General features: G+C 38.1%; 1 protein-coding gene across 1 annotated transcript; it reads left to right on the plus strand.

Moving 5' to 3' along the window:
* The first annotated feature begins 24,285 nt into the window (after positions 1 to 24,285).
* Positions 24,286 to 24,776, plus strand: LOC131633137 (uncharacterized). Its single transcript, XM_058903857.1, has 2 exons — positions 24,286 to 24,573; positions 24,663 to 24,776. The coding sequence occupies exons 1-2, from the start codon at positions 24,286 to 24,288 to the stop codon at positions 24,774 to 24,776; spliced, it is 402 nt and encodes a 133-aa protein (XP_058759840.1).
* The last annotated feature ends 802 nt before the right edge of the window (positions 24,777 to 25,578 follow it).

Consider the following 25,578-nt stretch of genomic DNA (forward strand, 5'->3'; position numbering starts at 1 on the left):
CTTTGAACCTGGACTGTGTGATTTTGTGTGATTTGATGTGATCTTGTGTGCTCTTGATTGTGATTGATGCATAAACCATGCATTCATGCATTCATAAAAATGACATTCACAAATGGTTTTCAAGGAACTTAGAGACATTTTTTGTAAACATAACAGGTACCATGGATCAAAAGAGAAGCATCAAGAAGTACACTTTCAGAAATTCAAGTGCAAAGGAATTGAAAGAGCTAGCAACTTTGGTTCCTAATCTTGACAACTTCAAAAACCGTTATGGGAAATTGATTTCTATCTTGAAGACTAAAGTGGAAAAGGGGATTCTTGAGACTCTTGTGCAGTTTTATGACCCAGTTTATCATTGTTTCACCTTTCCTGATTATCAGCTTATGCCCACTTTGGAGGAGTATTCTTATTGGATTGGTTTACCGGTTACGAATGACATACCGTTTAGTGGTCTGGAGAAAGAGCCTGAGGTTGATGAGATAGCAGAGCTTCTTCATTTGAAGATATCAGATGTAAAAGCAAACATGACCAAAAAAGGAGGAATTTGGGGGTTGACTTCTAAGTTCTTGATTGGAAAAGCTTCTATGTTGGCTAGTAAAGGAAGTATGATTGCTTTTGAGACATTTTTGGCCTTGCTCATCTATGGTTTGATACTCTTTCCCAACATTGACCATTTTGTCGATGTTAATGCTATTCGGATTTTCATGATTGGGAATCCTGTGCCTACTTTGCTTGGGGATACTTATCATTCCATTCACCATAGGAATGATAAGAAAGGTGGACTTATCAATTGTTGTACTCCTTTGCTCTATAAGTGGTTTATTTCGCACTTACCTCAAGCTAAGAGTTTCTTGAACAATCCTGATGGTCTCTCATGGTCTCAGAAGATCATGCCTCTTACTAATGGGAATATCCATTGGTACAATCCTGCTTATGACATTGGTGAGATTATTGATAGTTGTGGAGAATTCCCTAATGTACCTCTTCTTGGTATACAAGGAGGAATTACCTACAACCCCATTCTTGCAAGGCGTCAATTTTGTTATCCTATGAAGGAGAGACCCGCTAGCATCCTTGTGTCAGGAATCTTCTATCTTAATCAAGATGGAAATTCGGATATGAGAAACCGGTTTGTGCGTGCTTGGCACCATGTTGATAGGAAGAGACATTTGGGAACAAAACAATGTGTTGCTCTCAAAGACTACACTGATTGGGTTCAAGCTAGAGCTCATACTTTTCAGATGCCTTATTTACTCGAGGAGCCTTCTCTACCCATTGTTCCACCATTGCCTCTCACTACTCCTGTTGAAAGTAGTGAAGAACATCTAGAGCTCGTGGCTAAGTTGAGAGCGGAAAGAGATGCTTTGGAGCTTGAAAACAAAGAGTTGAAGATACACTTGAAAGAAAAAGATGAAATGCTTGATATCCAAGATGGTTGGTTGATGGAAAAGGAAGATCAAATTCGTCATCAAGAAGAGTTGCTTCAACAACATGGTGAAAAGCGAAAGAGACCACAAGAAGATTCAGTTGCATGGAAAGAAGTTGCTGATAAGCTGATGGTCGAGAATGCTCATTTGAAGGCCTTTTATGAAGATGAATTGGAGAAGCTCCGTAGGAAGCTGCAAAGAGGAGTTGGATCGTCATCTGAAGTGTTCCCTTCTAGTTTTTAGCTTTTTCTTTATTTTGTAATTTTGGATCTTTGAATCCTTTTGTATGTTTTTCTATGATTAATGAAAGAATATTGTTATGTTTTATGATGTTTTTTGCTAATGTTTACAATTAATGTCTTAAAAGTTCCTTAAAAACCAAAAAAAAAAAAAAATCATTTGCATTGCATTTCATGCATCATTCTGCATTTTGGTCTTGCTTCCGAGAGTATTCCCGAGGTCTTATTCAGTGTTCTTCATACAGAATCAAGCTGTCTCACCGGTATAATACTCGAGCTAACTGCAAGAAGAAGATGGAAGGTCTTGAACAAGAGAATCGTGAGTTACGTGAAGAGGTTGTTACTTTGAGATCTGGTGTGGATCGTCTCACTGCTCTAGTTGAGACATTGATGGCTGCTCAGAATCAGAATCAGAATCAAGTTCCTCCTCCCAACGCCCAAACTCAGGGTCAGACCACTGTGATTTCTGAAATTGCTGCTACAACCATTCCTGCTATTCCTGTTGGTGCTACTCAGCAACGTATGCCTAATGGATACCCCTGGGGCATGCCCGAAGGTTATTTGTCTGTTCCTGAGATGACTCGTCCGTTGACTCCTGTTATGGTCAACACCTCTCCTATTGTTCATACTGGTCCTTTTGTCCCAGAGCCCATTTATGATGCTGCTCCAAGTGAAATTCATGACAGAATGGATGGTTTCCAAGATCAGTTTGAAGAACTGCAGAAAGAGATGAAAGCCTTGCGTGGGAAAGAACTGTTTGGAAAGAATGTGCATGATCTTTGTCTTGTTCCCAATGTGAAAGTGCCTGCTAAGTTCAAGCTGCCTGAATTTGAGAAGTACAAAGGAAATTCCTGCCCTCAGGCGCACCTGGTGATGTATATCAGGAAGATGTCCACTCACACTGATGATCAACGTCTGTTGATTCACTATTTCCAAGACAGTTTGACTGGAGCTGCTTCTAAGTGGTATATGGGCCTTGATAGCACCCATATTCGCACTTTCAATGACTTAGCTGAGGCGTTTGTGAAGCAATACAAGTACAATGTGGACATGGCTCCTGATAGGGATCAATTGCGAGCTATGATGCAAAAAGAGAAAGAATCCTTCAAGGAATATGCTCAGAGATGGCGTGAGGTTGCCGCCCAAGTGATTCCTCCGATGGAAGAAAAAGAGATGACTAAGATTTTTTCTGAAGACTCTTGGTCCGTTTTACTATGAAAAGATGATTGCAAGTGCTCCTGTAGACTTCACCGAAATGGTGGGTATGGGTGTCAGATTGGAAGAAGCTGTGCGAGAAGGTCGTTTGGTTCGAAATGACAATTCATCTGGTGGTGCGAAGAAGTATGGTTCCTCACTCCAGAAGAAGAAAGAATCAGATGCTAATGCTGTTTCTCATGGGAGGAATAGTCGATTCAGGAATCAATCTCAACAAGTGGCGTCAGTGACTCCTGTTGTGAATTCAGTGCCTGTGGCTCCTGTTAATCAACAACCAGCAAGGCGGAATCCGTATCCTCGGATTAATATTGATCCTATCCCTATGACATACACTGAACTGTATCCTGCTCTAATTCATAAGAAGCTGGTTCAACCAAGGTCACCACCTCCTGTTCCAGAGAAACTCCCTTGGTGGTACAAAGCTGATGCCACTTGTGCTTATCATCAGAACACTCCTGGGCATGATTTGGAAAACTGTTGGGCCCTGAAGAATGAAGTTCAAAGATTGGTCCGTTCTGGAATGCTCTCTTTCCGTGATATTGGTCCAAATGTGCAGAACAATCCATTGCCAACTCATGAAGCGTCTGCTGTCAATTTGGTTGAACATAATTTGAGACGTTGTCGTGTGCCAAGTATTTGTGCTCTACGTGGATCTTTGAAGGAGATACATGAGAGGTTTGTTAGAAAAGGAGTGATCGAGTTTAGTCATGATGGTTGTCCTTTGTGTAATGAGGATCCTATGGGATGCGCTGCCCTCCAAGATGATGTTCAAACACTGATAGGTTTGGAACTATTGGATGATGAAATTGACAACACTTATGTAGATCACAAGTTGCATTTGAAGCAGTTTAATGGGGTTGTGAGTAATATCACTGCATGTAACAATTTGAGCTTCAGTGATGAAGATTTGCCTGAAGAAGGAAGAAATCATAATTTGGCTTTGCACATCTCTGTCAGTTGCAAAGAGGACTCAATGTCCAATGTGTTGATTGATACTGGATCATCTCTGAATGTCATACCAAAATCTACTCTTGCTAAGCTGTCTTATGTGATCGTCAAGGCTTTTGATGGATCGAAGAAATCAGTGGTCGGAGAAGTGGACTTGCCTATTAGTATTGGACCATTTGTCTTCAAGATTACTTTTCAAGTGATGGACATTTTCCCTGCATACAGTTGCTTATTGGGACGCCCATGGATCCATGAGGCTGGGGCAGTCACTTCAACTCTCCACCAAAAGTTGAAATTTGTGAAAGATGGAAAGATGGTCGTTGTGAATGGAGAACAAGCGTTGCTGATTAGTCATCTCTCTTCGTTCCGTACCATAGAAGCTGATGAAGTGGTCATTGGAACTGCATTCCAAGCCTTGTCTGTTAATGAGGAATTCAAAAAGGATGAAGCTTCCATTGCCTCCTTCAAAGATGCTCAACTGGTGGTTCAGAATGGACATTCAGGAGTCTGGGGACAAGTGGTGAGTCTACAAGAAAACAGGAATAGAGCTGGTCTGGGATTTTCTGCCTCAGACAAGTCTGTGATGAAGCCTGAGTCTGCTTTTCGTCCTTATCAAGAGATGTTTCATAGTGCTGGGTTTCTACACCCAACTCTTCCAGAGGTGGATGCTATTGTTGAAGACGAACCAGAGCCAGAAGTGCCAAGCTTTGTGACCAATGGAAAGATGATTAAGAATTGGATCACCATTGACATTCCTGAGTGTACTCATGTCTCAAAGTAATTTGCTTTTATGTTTTTCAAAATCCTTTCATTCTGCCCAAGATGAAAGTGAAGTTGTTGGGGCTGTTTTCTGTTTGTTTTAAACATTAAAATCATCAATAAAAGTCATTTTGTTTCTGCATATATATGCTTTTTATCTTTTTGCTTTTTTCTGGAAAAGTGGTAACACAAAAAACCTTAAAAAATGTTTTCATTTTCCATAATCTGCACGATTACATGTTTGCATATATCTTTCCTTTCCTGAAATAATAATCATTTGTGCAGATTAATCAATAAAACCGTTGAAAGTAATGACCCTGCGCCCTCTCCTAACTTCGAGTGTCCTGTGTATGAGGCGGAAGAAGAAAGTGATGAATGTATTCCTGATGAGATTTCCCGACTGCTTGAGCACGAGGAAGACACTATTCAGCCGTATAAAGAGCCGTTAGAAGTCATCAACTTGGGTTCTGAAGAAGATAAAAAGGAAGTCAAGATTGGGGCACTGCTTGGTCAAGATGTTAAGAAGAGGATGGTAGAGCTTCTTAAAGAGTATGTTGACATTTTTGCGTGGTCCTACCAAGATATGCCTGGGTTGGACACAGATATTGTGGAGCATCGTTTGCCGTTGAAACCAGAATGTCCTCCTGTCAAGCAAAAGTTAAGAAGGAGTCATCCTGATATGGCAGAAAAGATTAAGAATGAGGTCTTGAAACAGATTGATGCAGGTTTCCTTGTTACTTCTGTATATCCTCAATGGATTGCCAATATTGTGCCTGTTCCAAAGAAAGATGGAAAAGTTCGCATGTGCGTTGATTATAGAGATTTGAACAAAGCCAGTCCGAAAGATGATTTTCCTCTACCTCACATTGATATGTTGGTAGATAGTACTGCAAAGTTTGAAGTTTTCTCCTTTATGGATGGTTTTTCAGGATATAACCAGATTAAGATGGCACCTGAAGACATGGAAAAGACAACCTTTATCACACCATGGGGGACATTCTGTTACAAAGTGATGCCATTTGGGTTGAAGAATGCTGGTGCGACATATCAGAGAGCCATGACTACTCTTTTTCATGATATGATGCACAAAGAGATTGAGGTTTATGTGGATGACATGATTGCCAAGTCCCAGTCAGAGGAGGGGCACATGGAAGATCTGTTGAAGTTGTTTCAGCGTTTGAGAAAGTATCGTCTCCGCTTAAATCCAAACAAATGCACTTTTGGTGTCCGTTCTGGAAAGTTATTGGGTTTCGTTGTCAGTCAGAGAGGAATTGAAGTAGATCCTGATAAAGTCAAAGCAATTCAGGAAATGCCAGCACCAAAGACTGAGAAACAAGTGAGAGGTTTCCTCGGACGTCTGAATTATATCTCCAGGTTCATTTCCAATATGACTGCTACCTGTGAGCCGATCTTCAAGCTTTTAAAGAAAAATCAGGGATGTGTGTGGAATGAAGATTGTCAGAAAGCTTTTGACAACATCAAAGAATATCTGCTGGAACCTCCCATTTTGCTCCCTCCAGTTGAGGGAAGACCTCTGATTATGTACCTCACAGTGCTTGAAAACTCAATGGGATGTGTGTTGGGTCAGCATGACGAGTCTGGTCGAAAAGAGTATGCAATATACTACCTTAGCAAAAAGTTTACCGAGTGCGAAACAAGATACTCGCTGCTTGAGAAAACTTGCTGTGCTTTGGTGTGGGTTGCTCGCCGACTGAGACAGTATATGTTGAACCACACCACCCTATTGATTTCCAAAATGGATCCGATTAAGTATGTGTTTGAGAAACCTGCATTAACTGGAAGGATTGCTCGCTGGCAAATGTTGTTATCAGAATATGATATTGAATACCGAGCTCAGAAAGCTGTGAAAGGAAGTGTGTTGGCAGAGTACCTCGCTCACCAACCAATTGATGATCATCGATCTATCAGAATGGACTTCCCAGATGAAGATATAATGTATTTGAGATCTCAAGATTGGGATGAACCATTGCCAGAAGAAGGGCCGGATCCTGAATCCAAATGGGGTTTAATTTTTGATGGAGCTTCTAATGTTCATGGCCATGGAATTGGCGCCATTATCGTCACTCCGCATGGATCACATATTCCTTTCACTGCAAGGATATGTTTTGATTGTACAAATAATATTGCTGAGTATGAAGCTTGCATCATGGGACTTGAAGAGGCCATTAATCTGAGAATTAAGATTCTTGATGTTTATGGAGATTCTGCACTCGTGATTAATCAGATTAAAGGAGAATGGGAAACTCGTCATCCTGGTTTAATTCCTTACAAAGATTACGCCAGAAGGTTATTGACATTCTTCAACAAAGTTGAATTCCACCACATCCCTCGAGATGAGAATCAGATGGCTGATGCATTAGCCACATTGTCTTCCATGTACAAAGTGAATTTCCATAATGAGGAGCCTCGGATTACAATCAGACGTCTTGATAGACCTGCTCATGTATTTGCAATTGAGGAAGCAACAGATGAAAAGCCTTGGTATTTCGATATTAAGCACTTCCTTCAGACTCAAGAGTACCCACTTGGGGCATCAAATAAAGACAAGAAAACTTTGAGGAGATTGGCTGGCAGTTTCTTCATCAATGCTGATGTTTTGTATAAAAGGAATTATGACATGGTTTTGCTCAGATGCGTGGATAGACACGAAGCAGACATGTTGATGCATGAAATTCATGAAGGTTCTTTTGGTACCCATGCCAATGGACATTCGATGGCTAAAAAGATGCTTAGAGCAGGTTACTATTGGTTGACAATGGAATCTGACTGCTACAAGTTTGTAAAGAAGTGTCACAAGTGTCAAGTGTATGCTGACAAGATTCATGTGCCTCCGACACTTCTCAATGTTATTTCTTCCCCATGGCCTTTCTCTATGTGGGGCATTGATATGATTGGCATGATTGAACCCAAGGCTTCGAATGGACATCGATTCATCCTGGTAGCAATCGATTACTTCACCAAGTGGGTAGAAGCTGCTTCATATGCTAATGTAACAAAGCAAGTTGTGGTCAGATTTATCAAAAACAACATCATTTGCAGATATGGTGTACCGAGCAAGATCATTACTGATAATGGCTCGAATCTGAACAATAGCATGATGAGAGAACTGTGTGAAAGCTTCAAGATTGAACATCACAACTCTTCGCCTTATAGGCCCAAGATGAATGGAGCTGTTGAAGCAGCAAATAAGAACATTAAGAAAATTGTGCAAAAGATGGTTGTCACGTACAAGGACTGGCATGAAATGCTCCCATTTGCTTTGCATGGGTACCGTACATCTGTTCGTACTTCAACAGGGGCAACTCCCTTTTCTTTGGTTTATGGTATGGAAGCAGTGCTCCCTATTGAGGTTGAGATTCCATCGTTGAGAATTTTAATGGAAACCAAGTTATCTGAGGCTGAATGGTGTCAGAGTAGGTTTGATCAATTGAATTTAATAGAAGAAAAAAGAATGACGGCTTTATGTCATGGTCAGTTGTACCAAAAAAGAATGAAGAAAGCATTTGATAAGAAGGTTCGACCTCGTGTATTCAGAGAAGGCGACCTCGTGCTCAAAAGGATCTTGTCTTTCACCTCCAATTCAAGGGGCAAGTGGACTCCTAATTTTGAAGGACCATATGTTGTTAAGAAAGCCTTCTCTGGCGGTGCATTAATTCTTGCAACTATGGATGGAGAGGAGCTCCCGCGTCCCGTGAATGCTGATGTAGTCAAGAAATACTTCGCCTAAATAATAAAAGAACAGCTCGCTAAGTTGAAAACCCGAAAGGGCGGCTTAGGCAAAAAAGAGCGTCTCGGTGGACTGAAAACCCGAAAGGGCGGTCCAGGCAAAAATTAGAGACATAAACAGAATAAAATACCCGGTGGACTGAAAACCCGAAAGGGCGGTCCAGGCAAAAGTTAGGGATTCATGGCAAGTAACTACATCAGACAAGACTTGATCATCAACAGTCATCTGTTTATCATGAGGAAGTTCAACACTTTTCAACGGAAGCCTTGGCTCAGGAATTCCCAGTTGAGAGAGAGGATGGGGTCATTACATTTCAATGTACCTTTTCCACAAAATTACCACTTTCCAAACTTTGTAATAATCCATGGGGTCTTGCCTTTTGCAGGCTACCATTCTATTAAGAAAGTTTGAGCCTTTACTTTTCATTTGGCAATCTTATTTCTTTCATATCTTCAAAATGTCATTTATTGTTGATAGTAATTTTTGAAACAAAGATAAAATTGATTTCAACAAAATCCTTTTGAAAATTATAAAAGAATTTTTACTTTGATTCATGAGTGCATTACAAGGAATGAATATGTTGATGCAGAAAATGTATTCCACTCAATGCACCTTTGGCCTGGTTCGAACATGGTTTAGAACTCAGTTACTGTGTTCTCTCAACTTCAATGTTACCTAGCCTTCAAAAGATTGATAGCAATTTCTGCTATGATTTGGGACATGCTTGATTATGTCATCTTTGAACACCATCTCTTTCATCGTCAGTGGTACGTCGATGAATTACATCTCCTTATATCATCAGTGGTACGGTGGTATATACCTCTTTCATGCCTTCAGTGGAACGTTGGTATGTGTCATCGTCAGTGGTACGGCGGTACATCTCTTTCATCGTCAGTGGTACGTCGATGAATTATCTCCTTTTATATCATCAGTGGTACGGTGGTATATATCTCTTCATGCCTTCAGTGGAACGTTGGTATGTGTTATCGTCAGTGGTACGGCGGTACATCTCTTTCATCGTCAGTGGTACGTCGATGAATTACATCTCCTTATATCATCAGTGGTACGGTGGTATATATCTCTTCATGCCTTCAGTGGAACGTTGGTATGTGTTATCGTTAGTGGTACGGCGGTACATCTCTTTCATCGTCAGTGGTACGTCGATGAATCATCTCCTTTTATATCATCAGTGGTACGGTGGTATATATCTCTTCATGCCTTCAGTGGAACGTTGGTATGTGTTATCGTCAGTGGTACGGCGGTACATCTCTTTCATCGTCAGTGGTACGTCGATGAATCATCTCCTTTTATATCATCAGTGGTACGGTGGTATATCTCCTTAATACCTTCAGTGGAACGTGGGTATGTGTTATCGTCAGTGGTACGGCGGTACATCTCTTTCATCGTCAGTGGTACGTCGATGAATCATCTCCTTTTATATCATCAGTGGTACGGTGGTATATCTCCTTAATACCTTCAGTGGAACGTGGGTATGTGTTATCGTCAGTGGTACGGCGGTACATCTCTTTCATCGTCAGTGGTACGTCGATGAATCATCTCCTTTTATATCATCAGTGGTACGGTGGTATATCTCCTTAATACCTTCAGTGGAACGTGGGTATGTGTTATCGTCAGTGGTACGGCGGTACATCTCTTTCATCTTCAGTGGTACGTCGATGAATTATCTCCTTTTATATCATCAGTGGTACGGTGGTATATATCTCTTCATGCCTTCAGTGGAACGTTGGTATGTGTTATCGTCAGTGGTACGGCGGTACATCTCTTTCATCGTCAGTGGTACGTCGATGAATTACATCTCCTTATATCATCAGTGGTACGGTGGTATATATCTCTTCATGCCTTCAGTGGAACGTTGGTATGTGTTATCGTCAGTGGTACGGCGGTACATCTCTTTCATCGTCAGTGGTACGTCGATGAATTACATCTCCTTATATCATCAGTGGTACGGTGGTATATATCTCTTCATGCCTTCAGTGGAACGTTGGTATGTGTTATCGTCAGTGGTACGGCGGTACATCTCTTTCATCGTCAGTGGTACGTCGATGAATCATCTCCTTTTATATCATCAGTGGTACGGTGGTATATCTTCTTAATACCTTCAGTGGAACGTGGGTATGTGTTATCGTCAGTGGTACGGCGGTACATCTCTTTCATCGTCAGTGGTACGTCGATGAATCATCTCCTTTTATATCATCAGTGGTACGGTGGTATATCTCCTTAATACCTTCAGTGGAACGTGGGTATGTGTTATCGTCAGTGGTACGGCGGTACATCTCTTTCATCTTCAGTGGTACGTCGATGAATTATCTCCTTTTATATCATCAGTGGTACGGTGGTATATATCTCTTCATGCCTTCAGTGGAACGTTGGTATGTGTTATCGTCAGTGGTACGGCGGTACATCTCTTTCATCTTCAGTAGTACGTCGATGAATTATCTCCTTTTATATCATCAGTGGTACGGTGGTATATATCTCTTCATGCCTTCAGTGGAACGTTGGTATGTGTTATCGTCAGTGGTACGGCGGTACATCTCTTTCATCGTCAGTGGTACGTCGATGAATTATCTCCTTTTATATCATCTGTGGTACGGTGGTATATCTCCTTAATACCTTCAGTGGAACGTGGGTATGTGTTATCGTCAGTGGTACGGCGGTACATCTCTTTCATCGTCAGTGGTACGTCGATGAATCATCTCCTTTTATATCATCAGTGGTACGGTGGTATATCTCCTTAATACCTTCAGTGGAACGTGGGTATGTGTTATCGTCAGTGGTACGGCGGTACATCTCTTTCATCGTCAGTGGTACGTCGATGAATCATCTCCTTTTATATCATCAGTGGTACGGTGGTATATCTCCTTAATACCTTCAGTGGAACGTGGGTATGTGTTATCGTCAGTGGTACGGCGGTACATCTCTTCATCAGTGGTACGATGATCTGATTTCTGTTAACAGAAGATGGGTATTCAGATACATACTGTCTCATCCCCAGTGAAAGAGGATGACCCCTTTTCTCATCCCCAGTGAAAGAGGATGCTCTAACCTCTCTGACGCGAAGTGTTTCCCCAGAGAAATTTCTTTTCCCACTAAAAGTTCCGTCTCCAACAAAGTCTTGCCTTCCTCAGAGGAGTTCCTACTTGCAAGACATCTGTTTCCCCAGCGGAGTTATATCAAGACATTTGTTTTCCCCAGTGGATCACCTGATACTCCCCAGTGTTATCATTATCATCACATGCATTCATTAACATTGCATTGCATCTTAGGATCAAAAATTGTGTTTTATATATTTAAGTCTCTTCGATTTTTGTCAAAACGAAGATTTCCAATCATCGTATCTCCAAATCGAAGAAACTTAAATAGGGGCATCTGTCATACCCCAATTTTTGACCCTAAGATCCTATATCATTCACATCTCAATCACTAATCAAGAGCTTCACTTGGAAGTTTTGTTTATGGTGTTGCACTCACCTCATCAATAAGAGGGACCATCAAGCACCAATGATTGTGTATCTTGTATGCTTATACTAACCCAAATACCAAAAATATTGCTTTGTTTCTTTGTAGACTTTTGTTTTGTAGGTACCAAGCCAAGACATGCAATAAACAAGGCATTTTTCACATTTTTGACTGATGAAATCGATTTCCCTACTGGGTAAATCGATTTCCCTGCAGCAATCTTCACCAAAATCACATTCTGGACAGCATGAAATCGATTTCCCTCCTGGGTAAATCGATTTCCCTAGTGTATTTTGCGCCAATTTCTCTTCTGGAACAGAGTGAAATCGATTTCCTTCCTGGGTAAATCGATTTCCTTCAGGCAAAATTCAAAAAATATAAGGAGGGAAGCTTGACATCATTTTGGCACCTTTTTCTTTGATCATTTTACCAATTTTCCACCTCATCAAAATTAACTCCTTCATTAAACCCACTTAAACCTCATTTTACCTTTTCTTACCATTTAAACACCACTTTAATCATCAATTAAACACAAGCTAATTACCAAAGGCCAAATGACCAAACTACCACTACTCTTGCTCTCATCCTATAAATAGAGCCCACTACTCTCTCATTTCTCAAGCTTGGAGAGCCAACAAATCCCTTGCAATTTCTCTCCTCATCCCTACCAAATTCACCAAAGCTCTTTTTCTTTCATAAAGTTTGTGAGTCACATCTTGAACCTCACAAACTTTGAGCTAAGCCACCATCCATTTCACTCTTTTTTCTTCAATTGTTGAGAGATCAAGATTTGTGTTGGTGATTCTTGAAGTAGATCCAAGTTTGTGCAAGATTTGGTAAATTCTCTTCATCCTTTTTGTGTATCATGATGTAGATCCTTTGTGGTTTGTGTTCAATGCATCTTTGATGCTATATTGGTGCTATTTGTTGTTGATTTGATGGAAAATTCGTGCTCCAATTGATGTGTGATCATAAGGTGTTTGTATGTTTGTTCAAGTCAAGTTTTATGCCTCTAAATGCTGTTTTTGCTGGATTTTGCACTGAGGAAATCGATTTCCTTAAGGCTGAAATCGATTTCCTGCTGAGCGTGACTTGTTTTTTCTGAAAACTGCACTATGGAAATCGATTTCCCTCTGCATGAAATCGATTTCCTGCTGGCAGAATGTGGTTTTTTGCCTTTTTTATGCTTGTTTTGGCTTCCTACTTCCTCCACTTCATTAATATCATTGGATCTAGGATGTTGATAGGTTTGAAATGACCTAATCCATAATATTAGATGAATGATATTAATGATAGTGTGAGTTGATTATCTTTTATGTTTTCATTCTTATTTTCATCTTATCTTTCTTTTGATCGATGAAAGTCTTGACATCTTGAGAATTCTATGGATTCTTGATGAAGACTAGATCAATTTGTGTTCATTCTTATCTTTTCATCTTATCTTTCTTTGATCGATGAAAGTCTTGACATCTTGAGAACTCTATGAATTCTTGATAAAGACTAGATCAATTTGTTTCTATTCTTATCTTTTTCATCTTGTTTTCTTTTGATCGATGAAAGTCTTAACATCTTGAGAATTCTATGGATTCTTGATGAAGACTAGATCAATTTGTTTTCATTCTTGTGATTATCTTTTGTGAATTTTATTCTTCTTCCTCCATTTCATTAATATCATTGGATCTAGGATGTTGATAGGTTGGAAAGAACCAAATCCATAATATTAGATGAATGATATTAATGATAGTGTGAGTTGATTATCTTTATGCATTTTACCTTCACCTTCTCCTTTTTTCTTTTGATCGATGAAAGTCTTAATACTTTGAGAATTCTTATGGATTCTTAGTAAAGACTAGATCGTTACCTATTTTCTTTTCGTGCGGTATTGCTTTCGGAAGGCGATCTACATATCGTTCTTCTCGCATGCATTAGCACATAAAGTTTTGACCGGCCTCGTTGTAGGGTGATTTCTACATAAATCACTTGGCGATCTGCTTAACATAGCGCAATATTTCGTGTCCCGAATAAAAAAGATCAAACATGGAAGAGAATTGTATGCGGTTGATTTAAGACTTGTGGAGGTTTTTATCGTGTAGTCGCTATGATTTTATCGAGCTTCTGATAAGCCCCATTGACTTTAAATCCGAGTACATCATTCACTCACCATAGATCTTCATACTAACTTTGATAACATACTTGACAAGTTTCAAGATGGTTATCTTTAACATTTAACAACTAACTTTAATTTCCGCACCTTTATATTACCGCTCTTTATATTACCGCTCTTTATATTTCTCGCCTTATCGCTTTACTTTATCATTTCATCATATTTACTTTCCGTCATTTTTCTTTTGTCCACTTGGACCATACTTTATCTTTTCTTGCTAAAACACTAATAAATAACCAAAAATCTAAAAAAATACATAAGGCTCTCTTTGGACTATCGGTTACTATCCTTAGCAATTTGGAGATTCGGACTTATGGACCTAGTACCTCTGGACCTATTCTATTACTATCCTGTGATTGTTCTGTCTGTCTGGCATTGTTCTGTTGTATGTTTATGTGTGCAGGTATTTCCTTGAAAGCCCTTGATGGTTAATTCCAAGGCATTGAAATAAGGATTTTACCCGAAAACAGCCGTTACTCTGCCCGATTTTCGTCAGAACCTTAATGTGCTTAATGCAAAGTGGTGCTAAGACAATAAGTTCATCTGGATCCCCAAGTGTTAATGTGTTGGTATTGATAAATCCAAAGGATGGGAAAACTACCTTGGCTCTTAATGTCAAGTGTTGGCTTCTTATTTGGTTAGACCGTTTCTTTCCTTAGCTTTTATTTTATGCACTAGGTTAGCCTCTTCATCTCCTCCCATTCTTAAATTTTCAAAATCTTCTCTCTTTTTCCAAAACATTCTTATGTTTGCAAACCTTTTCAAAACCTTTTTTCTCAAAAATATCTTTCGCCCTTAGTGGCTTTTCTTCAAAAGTTTAGACACCGTTAACTGTCGAAACGAGTGGTTATACCCCACGATTTTGAAATTGATTGATAATAACGAGATCTTTTCCGCGTGAGAGAGCTAGTGGCATACTCGTTGATTTTATCCGAGTTGGAGCCCTTCTTTCATTTGCGATGCAAAGAACTTGTTTGTTCTCATGCTCAAGATCAATGGCTGAGTATTTCTCTCTAACGACACCAAAGTGTTTATTCGTTTTTAAAACGTTTTTCCCAAAAGCGGAACTACATTAGCTCTGACTTCTCCATTGCACCGAGGAGGTATGTAGGCCCAAAGCTAAACGCTTTGCCGAGCTTATTTTAAAAATAAAACAAACCCTTTTTTAGCACACACACACAGATTTTCAAAAAGGTTCCTGTGGAGTACCACAGATATGAGGGGTGCTTAAAACCTTCCCCTTGTATAAACAACACCCGTACCTAAGATCTCTTCTTTTTGTTTTAAAAACAAACTTTGGGTTTTACGTTCTTTTCCCTTTTCCTTTGAAAAAATAAAGCGCGGTGGCGATTTCAAAACGGAATATTGATTCGAGTCAATCCCATGGCTTCGATGTCAGATTTTCCCCGCTACACTTATCCTCAAATATGATTCCATGTCTGCAAATCAAATTAGATAAACTTTTACCGGTATGAGATTCGATCTCTCCAAATATCAATATTGATAATTGTAATAAAGAACGATAATTATGAAAACCCAATCACAATTCCATCTCTGAAAATTGGGATTGAATCAATATAGTAACCTAGGGCAAAAGTTAGAATCCTTTCTTTCGATCAAAGACTCCACAATGATTTAAGATAAAAACAAGGTTTCTTATTGATAATAATCTCAAACAATTGTTCATAAGAATTAATCAACGGTATTGTATATTCATAAGTTAACTACTACCTTAAACTCAACAAAAGGAATTTAGCTCTCCATAGACATGAAGAACAAACAAGGTTTCATGGATGGATTCATCTTCATCAAGGGAATGTCTTCAATTGATGTTGAATTCTCCGTCGGAAGTTGTTTGTTGTTCTGAATTAGGATTGCTCTCTGAATTTTGCTCACCAAAAGTCTCTCTTCCAAAAGTTATGGTTAATGAAGATTAGGGCTTGCATTTATAGCCTTTTTCTTTATAACGTAGTCACCGCGGCGCGACACGGCCTGGCGCGGCGCGAACCCAAGACAGAAGGTTTCGTGCGTCTCGCCTCTTCTTTAGCGCGGCTCGCCACTTGCTTTAACCCAATTCTTTGTGATTCCACTTCTTCAGAGCTTCTACGCTTGCGTGTTCCTTCGTCTATGCTTCTTAACTTCAATATCTGCACAAATAACACCCAAAGTGACGCAAGTTGTTCTACAATTAACATCAAACCTCGAAAGTTCAATTCTAACTATAAAACCCTTAAAAATCATAAGATCTATTCACTTTTAGCTCAAAAGGTAGTTAATGTAACACATGAATTTACCATTAATTCACTCCTAACAAAATTTTGTTTTTGAAATTAATAGATTTGAAACAAAGTCGAAAGTTGTTTTTCAAAATAAAAAGATAGAACGTTTTCTTAAGATTCCTAAATACAGAGGAAAATGTTGACCTAAAATCCCCAGGAGAGTTGGTTCTCGAAACAAGAAGCGAAAGCACCGACAGGTTTCACTCCTACAAAGCAGCTAGATCTTGACACAAGTTATCTCCAGCCGAAGACGGGTTTTCTTCTCGGAATGTGGTCCCCTTTTCAACGGGTTTTCTTCTCGAAATTAATCCTTTGATATTGAAGATTGATTTGAAGAATATTCTTTTCCCCTGCAAGATTTGTATCCCATGCAACGAAAGATATCATTAACAATCAAGCGAGTATATACCCTGGTGTTGTCATTTCCCAGTGTGGTCATCTTATTATATGTTTGTTTTGTCAGTATGCACATAACACTCAGTTATGCACTCATGCATTCATGCATCATATATTCATGCACATCATTTGCATCTTGTTGATATGATTAGCTTATTATTCCCTAAGCAATGTCTTTACTCCTTCCATTTAAGTGTCAGCTTTAGCTAGAAAGACCCTTAATTTTTATGTTCCCCCAGAGAGTTTGTTCCCCATGGGAAGATCTTGTTTCAGCTTATTCACCTGTCTGTAGATAGGGTGAATCCCCATTTTGAGCTTGTTCCTCAATGGGAAGCGTCTTGTTTGATGTTTCATTCTAACTCCGCCTTGGATTGAACTTTATCTCCAGCAGATATGATTATTTGGATCATCGAATCCTGGATTCTCGGAGTGCATTTAGTTTGCACGATTGAAGACCTGATGTTTTCCCCAGAAAGTTGGATTTATATCCCCAGCAATTACCATTGCAGTTATTACCTGACGACAAGTCATGATCTCTTTATTTGAGCAGCTTGTGTGTCCCCAATTTTCTTCTTGAAAGAAGTGATCAGTCTCTTGGTGCAAGAAGACAGTTCACTATAGAAGTTTCACAATAGATGGTTGGCCTTCTCAAAATGATGAAGATAGTCTGTTGAAGAACCTGATTTTGCAAGTGATTAGTCTCTTGGTGCAAGAAGACAGTTCATTATAGAAGTTTCACAATAGATGGTTGGCCTTCTCAAGATGATGAAGATAGTCTGTTGAAGAACCTGATTTTACAAGTGATCAGTCTCTTGGTGTAAGAAGACACTTCACGATAGAAGATTCACAATAGATGATGAGGACAATCTATTGAAGAACCTAAAGAATTTTATGAATGGTTAGTCTCTCCAGCGTCAAGATAGTTCATGCTGAAGTTATTTATGAATGGTTAGTCCCTCCAACGTCGGGACAGTTCATGTTAAAGTTTATTATCCTTTATGAATGATTAGTCTCTCCGGCGTCGAGACAGTTCATGCTTAAGTTATTTATGAATGATTAGTTGAAGATTATTATAAATAGTTAGTCCCTCCAGCGTCGGGACAGTTCATGTTGAAGTTTATTATCCCTATTGAATGGGAAGTCTCCCCAGCGTATGAGACAGTTCATTAAGAAATCCCATTGATTTCCTTCCCCAGCATGAGAATGCAGCCTGTGGAGAAGATTAAACATTGTTCTGTAAAAATCTTGAGTTTTCCAAAGTCTGATACCTTGTCCATTTCCCAAGTGTCAGGAACTGTTCATTACATGTCCCCAGTAGATCTGTTTCCTTCCTCCCAATTTAAAGGAAGGATGTTTTTGTTTACTCCATAAAAAATCAAATATATATATATATATATATATATATATATATATATATATATATATATATTTTGCTTTCATATCATGCATGTGGGCTCTCAGGGTCCAAAATTGTGCTATCTTTTATATTTAAGTCCCTCCTACCATGCTGAGACGAAGATTCCACCTTCCCCTCATCAGGTATCAGGAACTTAAATAGGGGCATCTGTTGCACCCCAATTTTTGACCACTAAGATCCCCCCATAGCCTAAGCATTAGGATCATCATTGTTATCATTATCATCGTGCATTTATCATTTGCTAACCAAAAATACAAAAAAAAAACTGTTGTTTGTTGCTTGTGTCCTAAGACAGGAGATTGATCAAGGAGAAGTTGAGCAAATTAGGGTTTTGAGGCCCACAAAGGAATTCATCATTCTTCCATGATTCAAAGGGTTCTACAATCAATATCAAGGCCCAAAGATGGTTCAATACAAGATCAATCACCTTCAAGTTCATCAGAAGTTCCAATTAGGGTTTTTGACCTAATTTCACTGGAGGGTTGACTTTTAATTAGGAGATGGTTCCAAGACTCAAAATATGATTCAAGGGAATCCAAATCAACATTATAGTCCATTCATGTCATTCATTTGAAGAGGAGAGCTGGATTCATTTGGAAATCACAAGACAACCATTCATTTGGAAAAAGTCAACTATACAAATCAACCTTTGACTTTTGAAGAAAATAGTCAACCATGGACTTTTAAGGATCCAAATCATCATCATATGGATATTGAAGACATTTGGTCAAAGAAAATTCAAAGAATTCATCAAGAATAAAAAAGTCAACAAAAAGTCAAATTAGGGTTTTTAAGTGTATTTTGACCTAGTTCATGGATCTCAAAATTTCACCTACACAAGTCAAAAAAACTCCCAACATGAAAGTTGTAGATCTTGGCAAAACAAACAACTTATCACATCGGAACTTTTTTCAAAAAGTGATTATTTTAAGAGATATGGGATTATTTCAAGTGTTTTACTTGGATTTTTTCTTAACTTTATGGCCATTTTTTTCAATGATCCAAAAGGAGTTTAAGGAAACTTTCAACTACTCATTTGAAGTATGTTGCAAGGGATTTCCAAAGAGCCAAGTAGCATGAAAATCCATGGCTTCATCCATGAGATCTGATTTTGTCAATATGGTACCATGAACACTTGAAATGAAGCATTTTCATGAAGAACATGAAGAACAAAGTCCAAAATTCACTCAAATCTGTGGGAATCTCTCAAGTACAACCATTTTAACTTGTTCAAGAGGCCATAATCATAGGATTACACATTCTTTTGAGCTATGATCCAAGTGTTCTAAGCATTATCCAAGTTTCATGCTATTTGTGTACAAAAGTCACCACTTCCATTTTAGAAAAGCATCGCTTTATGCTAAGTCAACTTGTCTTGAGCCTCTAACTTGTTCCCTCTGCAGAAAAAGCAAGTTGAAACCAACAAGAAAGCCTCTAAGATCAAATCCAAACCTTGCAAGCATGCTTAAAGCTTTGTACCTCACCATCGAAACCATAACTTTCTCTTTTCTTCACAAAGAAGCAACATGGTACAAGATCACACGTGAGCTTCAAACTTCTGAGTTTTTCCCTCCCACAACCCCTAAATCTTGCCTATAAATAGAGGGCATTGCTCATTTGATCACTTACACCAAAATTCTCCAAGTGACCTATCAACTTAAAATTCTCCTTTTCTTACCTTTGCATTTTTCAAGTCATTTTTAGTTCCATAAGTTCTGGGTGTCAAACAAGGGTTTAAACTACTTCTAAATACCATTCTGAAGCTGTCCATACTCTGTTTAACCTACAAAAGGCCTTTAACCAAAAATCACCATTTTTGGTTCATTTTCAAAGCTTTTAAGCTCATAACTTGCCACTTTCTAAACCAAACACTTCCAAATTTAATCAACACTTATAATAGCTTCTATTTTTCATATTGAAGCTATTAAAAACCCCCAAACACAAGCCAAGCACCTACAATTCAAAATCACTATTCAAAAACTCCATTAAAGAACCTTTGAGCTCAAACTTGCCAAATCAGAATTTACTTGTGCATTTTGAGGCCTTTTGTGTTTGTTAGCTTCTAAACATCATATAGAAGCTAACCAGACAACTTTTGTGGATCTGTAACACCATTTTCATAGCTAACTCACCATAAAATTTTCAAGTTCTAGGTGAAATCGAGTTTTGTTTTGCAGGTACAATCAAGAGCTTTTGAGCATTGCAATAGCTTCCCTGAGGTCCATAGAAGCTTTCTGGATCATTGAGGCATTCCCAGGTCCATTGTATAGCCCTACCCGAAGCCATTTTCAGAGGTATATGAGCTGAAACTTGAGTCTCTTGGTTGAGACTCCATTGATGCGTTTCTGGATATCAAAATGTTTGTTGTTATGTGCTAATCAATAGCCCTAAGCTATTAGAGATTTATCGTTCATGTTAAGCATTTAATTTCAAATTTAGGTTTTAGGGTTCATACGTATTTTTCATGAATTCGTGTTAATCTTTGAATGTTATTGTTTGTGAGTCACATGGTTGGATTCGTGATGATTTTCTGATCAATTTAGGGTCTTAGATTTTTAAAATTGATGCTTATTTGAGAAAATGGCAAAATCAGCCATGGATGCGTTCTTGTTCTTCATCACGAAGAAGATGAAGTTTGATGGGAAATTCAAATTTCCATTTAGCGTGCATTTTCAAAATATATTGTTATGAAGTTGTTTACTAAACGAATACATCGTTAAGTTCAAATGGCAAGGCTTTTGTGTTTGTGTGCGCGTCCATAGGGTCTGGGGTTCGAATCCCCCTCGCCCCAGACCTTTTGCATTTTATTTTTTCACGTTTTCACTTCTAGTTAAGTGTTATCTTAAACTGGATGAGCCTTATGATCACTTGCAACGCATGGCCCATTGGCTTTGGTTTTAGACTGCAAACGTGAGGGCCTGGGTTCAAGTCCCTTTGAGGACAAAACCTAATTTTTTACTATTAATTTTTATCATTTTCTTTATAACTTTGAAAAAATCACCAAATATAGGAAAATTAATCTTCTTAATCCCTTCTTTTTTGTATGTGTTATTTATTTTGTGTATTTTCATACCATGTTAAAAAAAATCTTAAAAAATGTTTATTTTATCATCATTTTAAAATTAATTAAAAACAAGTCTTTTAAAATTTAAAAACAACAAAAATATGTTTCTTTTTGAATATTTTCCCAAAGTAACTTAGTATATTTTTGTAAATACTTGTTTAGGGTTAGGTTAGAGTGTCTCTCACTTATCTATGTGCCCTTAGACCATTTCTCCCAAAGAAATTGGTACTTAACAATTAAAATTAATTAGGTTTTGGTGTGTGTTTCAAAACCCTAGTTTCTAAAACCCTAATTTGAAAACCTTAGGTTTAAAACCATAACCAAAAAATTTGCAACATGTTGATCTTTGTCTATCCATGTTTCTCTTTATACATACTTGTTGATTTTAATCCATGTCTTGTACTTAATTATTAATCTTTGTCTTGTACATACTTGTTGATTTTATATCCATGTGATTTGTACTTATTATTATTTTGTCTAACCCAATTTTTAATCATCACATTAATCATTCATAATTCATACATGATTTGAATCCAAGGGCTTAGATACATTCATATCTTGCTTGTTAACACTCATTTGTTTACTCTTGTACATACATGAGGTATTTGTTGTTAATTGTTTAAGCTTGATGTTTTATCCAAAGGATGAGAATGATATTGACTAAATTGTCAAGGAACTTAAATTCTTTTCCAATCTCTTTTATTTTTGTGTCAAGTATTTTAAAGCTTTTCACTTGTTTATGGTTTAGTATTGATAAAGGTTAGCCAAAACCCTTTTGTTTTGAAACCTTGGTATTAAGAATAGAATTATTCCTGGTGAAACTATTCTTGATCCATTGACCTTGTTTTAAAACCTTGGTGTTAAGAGATGAATTATCCCCGGTGAAACTTCTCTTACCCCATTGACCTTGTATTTTAAAGCTTGGTCCTTCTTTGATTCTTTTTAAATTTGTTAAGTATTTTAAAGCTTAACCCTTTTAAACTTATTAGGTATTTTAAAGCCTAATTCCTTTTCCAAAATTGATAAGTATTTTAAAGCTTAAACTTTTAAACTTATTATGTATTTTAAAGCCTAATCTTCTTTTAAACTTGTTAAGTATTTTAAAGCTTAACCCTCCTTTTAAAAACCTTGTGAGTATTTTAAAGCTCACACCCAAAAAGATTTTGGTCACTTTGGCCCTCTTTTTCCTTTTTAAAAGAGGAACTACAGAAGCTCTGACTTCCCTATTACACCAAAGGGGTATGTAGGCCTAAGATGCGATATCTTATCGAGCTCACTTTCAAAAACTTCTCTTCCCATCCCCACCCTCTATTTCAAACAAGTATTCACATAAGATTTTCACAAAAAAGGTCATTTATAAACAAAAAATAATAACACAAAAACAAAGAGGTTCCCATGGAGTACCATGGATATGAGGGGTGCTTAAAACCTTCCCCTTGTATAACAAACCCTCCGTAGCCAAATCTCTGATAAGTTTATTAGTTTTGATTTTAAAAACTTTTGTGGGTTTTATTCGCTCTTTCACCCATTCCTTTTTGGAAACAATAAAGCGCGGTGGCGACTCTGATTAAAATGAGCTAAGTCTTCCCATGACTCTAGTCTCACCAAATTCACCGCTACACATTGGAATAGGTTGTTTGTGTTAATTGTCACTCTAAGCTTTTAAGCACGAGTGTGTGTCTCTTGATTGAAGCTTTTAATCAGATCAAGGTGTTTTTTTGAAGTGTGTCTTCTCTCTGAATTTGTTTAATGTTTATTTGTAATCACTGCTGTGATTGAGGGGGAGTGAGTGGAGATACTCAGTTCTAGGAATAGATTGGAATTACATTAGGTATGTTTTAAGTGAGGAGTTGTAAACGGGGGAATTTAACTCCGAATTAAACAATTATGTGTGTTCTTTATTATTTTTATGCGTTTCTATTTTAATTATGTGTTCTGTAATTGTGGATGTCATAACATCCAGCAAGACATCGAGCGTGAGTTACTAGAATTTTCAGAATTGGTAGCTGTAGTCTTTGTATTGAAATTATGGAGATGCTTTTTATATGGTTCGAGGTTTGAAGTGTTTAGCGATCACAAGAGTCTAAAGTACCTTTTTGATCAGAAAGAGCTTAATATGAGGCAGAGAAGATGGTTAGAGTTTCTTAAAGATTATGATTTTGGGCTGAATTACCAATCGGGTAAAGCGAATGTCATTGTTGATGCGTTGAGTAGGAAGTCCTTACATATGTCTATGCTAATGGTGCGGGAATTGGATTTGATTAAATAATTCCGAGATCGAAGTTTGGTATGTGAAGGTACTTCTAATAGTATTAAATTGGGTATGCTAAAGTTGACAAGTGGAATTCTTGATGAAATTAGAGAGGGTCAGAAAAATGTTGTTGAGTTGGTTGATAAATTGACTTTAATTAACTAAGGCAAAGGAGGTGATTTCAGGATTGACGAGAATGGTATAATGAGGTTTGGTGTTCGTGTTTGTGTCCCTGATTTTGCCGAACTTCGGAAAAGTATTCTTGAAGAAGGACACCGGAGTGGGTTAAGTATTCATCCTGGTGCTACCAAGATGTATCATGATTTGAAGAAGTTATTTTGGTGGCCTGGAATGAAGAAAGAGATTGCAAGAGTTCGTTTATTATTGTTTGACTTTCCAGAAGTCGAAAATTGAACATCTGAAGCCGTATGGAGCTATCCACCCGTTGTTTATTCCGGAGTGGAAGTGGGACAACATATCTATGGATTTTGTTTCTGGTTTGCCGAGGACACTTAATAACTGTGAAGCTATTTGGGTTATCAAGGACAGACTGACGAAATCTGCTCACTTTATACCGATGAGAATGGATTATTCGATGGAGAAGTTAGCTCAATTGTATATTGATAATATAGTGAGTTTACATGGTATTCCTTCGAGTATCGTGTCAGATAGAGATCTAAGCTTTGCATCGATATTCTAGGAAGGTTTGCAGAAAGCGTTGGGTACTAAGTTGAGATTGAGTTCTGCTTATCATCCGCAGACTGATGGTCAAACAGAGAAGACGATTCAATCGTTGGAAGATTTTTTGCGTACTTTTGTGTTGGAAAAAGGTGGTGCATGGGATAGTTATTTATCGTTAATTGAATTTACCTACAATAACAGTTTTCATTCAAGCATTGGTATGGCTCCGTTTGAAGCTTTATACGGTAGAAGATGTAGGACGCCATTATGTTGGTATGAATCCGGTGAGAGTGCGGTAACTAGACTAGAGATTGTTCAAGACACGACAGAAAAGATTAAAATGATTCAGGAGAAGATGAAAGCTTCTCAAAGTCGTAAGAAGAGCTATCACGATAAGAGGCGGAGAACACTGGAATTTCAAGAAGGAGATCATGTATTTTTGAGAGTGACTCCTATGACAGGTGTTGGTCGAGCGCTGAAGTCAAGGAAGTTGATACCACATTTATTGGTCCGTTTTAGATTATGAAAAGAGTAGGATACGTGGCTTATCGTATTGCTTTACCACCGACGCTTGCGAATTTGCATGATGTATTTCAGGTGTCTCAGTTGCGGAAATACATTACAGATCCGTCTCATGTGATCCAAGTGGATGATGTGCAAGTGAAGGACAATTTGACAGTTGAGGCATTTCCTACGAGGATCGAAGACTGAAAGTTGAAGCAGTTGCATGGCAAAGAGATGGAATTGATGAGAGTAGATTGGGGAGGAACAATAGGTGGAAATGTTACATGGGAGGTGGAGATTCAGATGAAGGACTCTTATCCTGAGCTATTCACTTGAGGTATGTTTTCGAGGATGAAAACTCTTTTAGTGGGGGAGAGTTGTAACACCCCGTATTTTTCGTTTTAATTTATTTAAGGTTTAGATTAAATATTTGGAAGTAATTAGTATTTTAATTGGAAATTTAGAAAATTATGAGTGGGCGTGAGGTAGTGTCTAGTAAAGAAGGGGGTGCTAAGTGTGAGGCTTACTAAGTTTTATTCTATTTTCTAATAAAATAAAGGGATTTGAGAAATAGAGAGATAGAAGAGTCAGAAAGAGTTTTCAAAGCACGTGAAAGAACTGAGAAAGGAGAAGAAGAGGAAGAGGGATTTCAAAGATTTTGAACCAAGGTAAGGGGGGACTCTTCTGGTTAATATCTATTATGTGATTATAGGTGATAGAATTGTTTAAGATATGGTTTGATTCGATTGGATATATTAGGGTTGGGATTGTTAGGTTTGGGAATGTCATAGTTTAAGGTAATTGATGAAATTGCATGAACTATTGATTGAAAATACGTTTTTATTGATGTTTGATGATGTGTGATGGTGTTTATGATGATGTGTGGAGGATGTGTGGAATCCCAGGTCTTTCACAGAGGTGATATTCTGCATAATCGCACGTCCGCTAAGCGGAGCTAGTCCACTAAGCAGTTGCTGTTCGTTTTTCAAAGGAAGCAATAAATACTACC

Source organism: Vicia villosa, unplaced genomic scaffold (assembly GCF_029867415.1).
Source record: "Vicia villosa cultivar HV-30 ecotype Madison, WI unplaced genomic scaffold, Vvil1.0 ctg.001080F_1_1_3, whole genome shotgun sequence".
In the NCBI taxonomy this organism is placed as follows: domain Eukaryota; kingdom Viridiplantae; phylum Streptophyta; class Magnoliopsida; order Fabales; family Fabaceae; genus Vicia; species Vicia villosa.

What these genes read in the sequence shown, in the direction of transcription:
- LOC131633137 (XM_058903857.1), top strand. Translation starts at nt 24,286, where the DNA reads ATGGCTCCGTTTGAAGCTTTATACGGTAGAAGATGTAGGACGCCATTA. An exon ending in AGTTGATACCACATTTATTG is followed by an intron (nt 24,574 to 24,662) that starts GTCCGTTTTAGA and finishes GATGTATTTCAG; the next exon opens with GTGTCTCAGTTGCGGAAATA.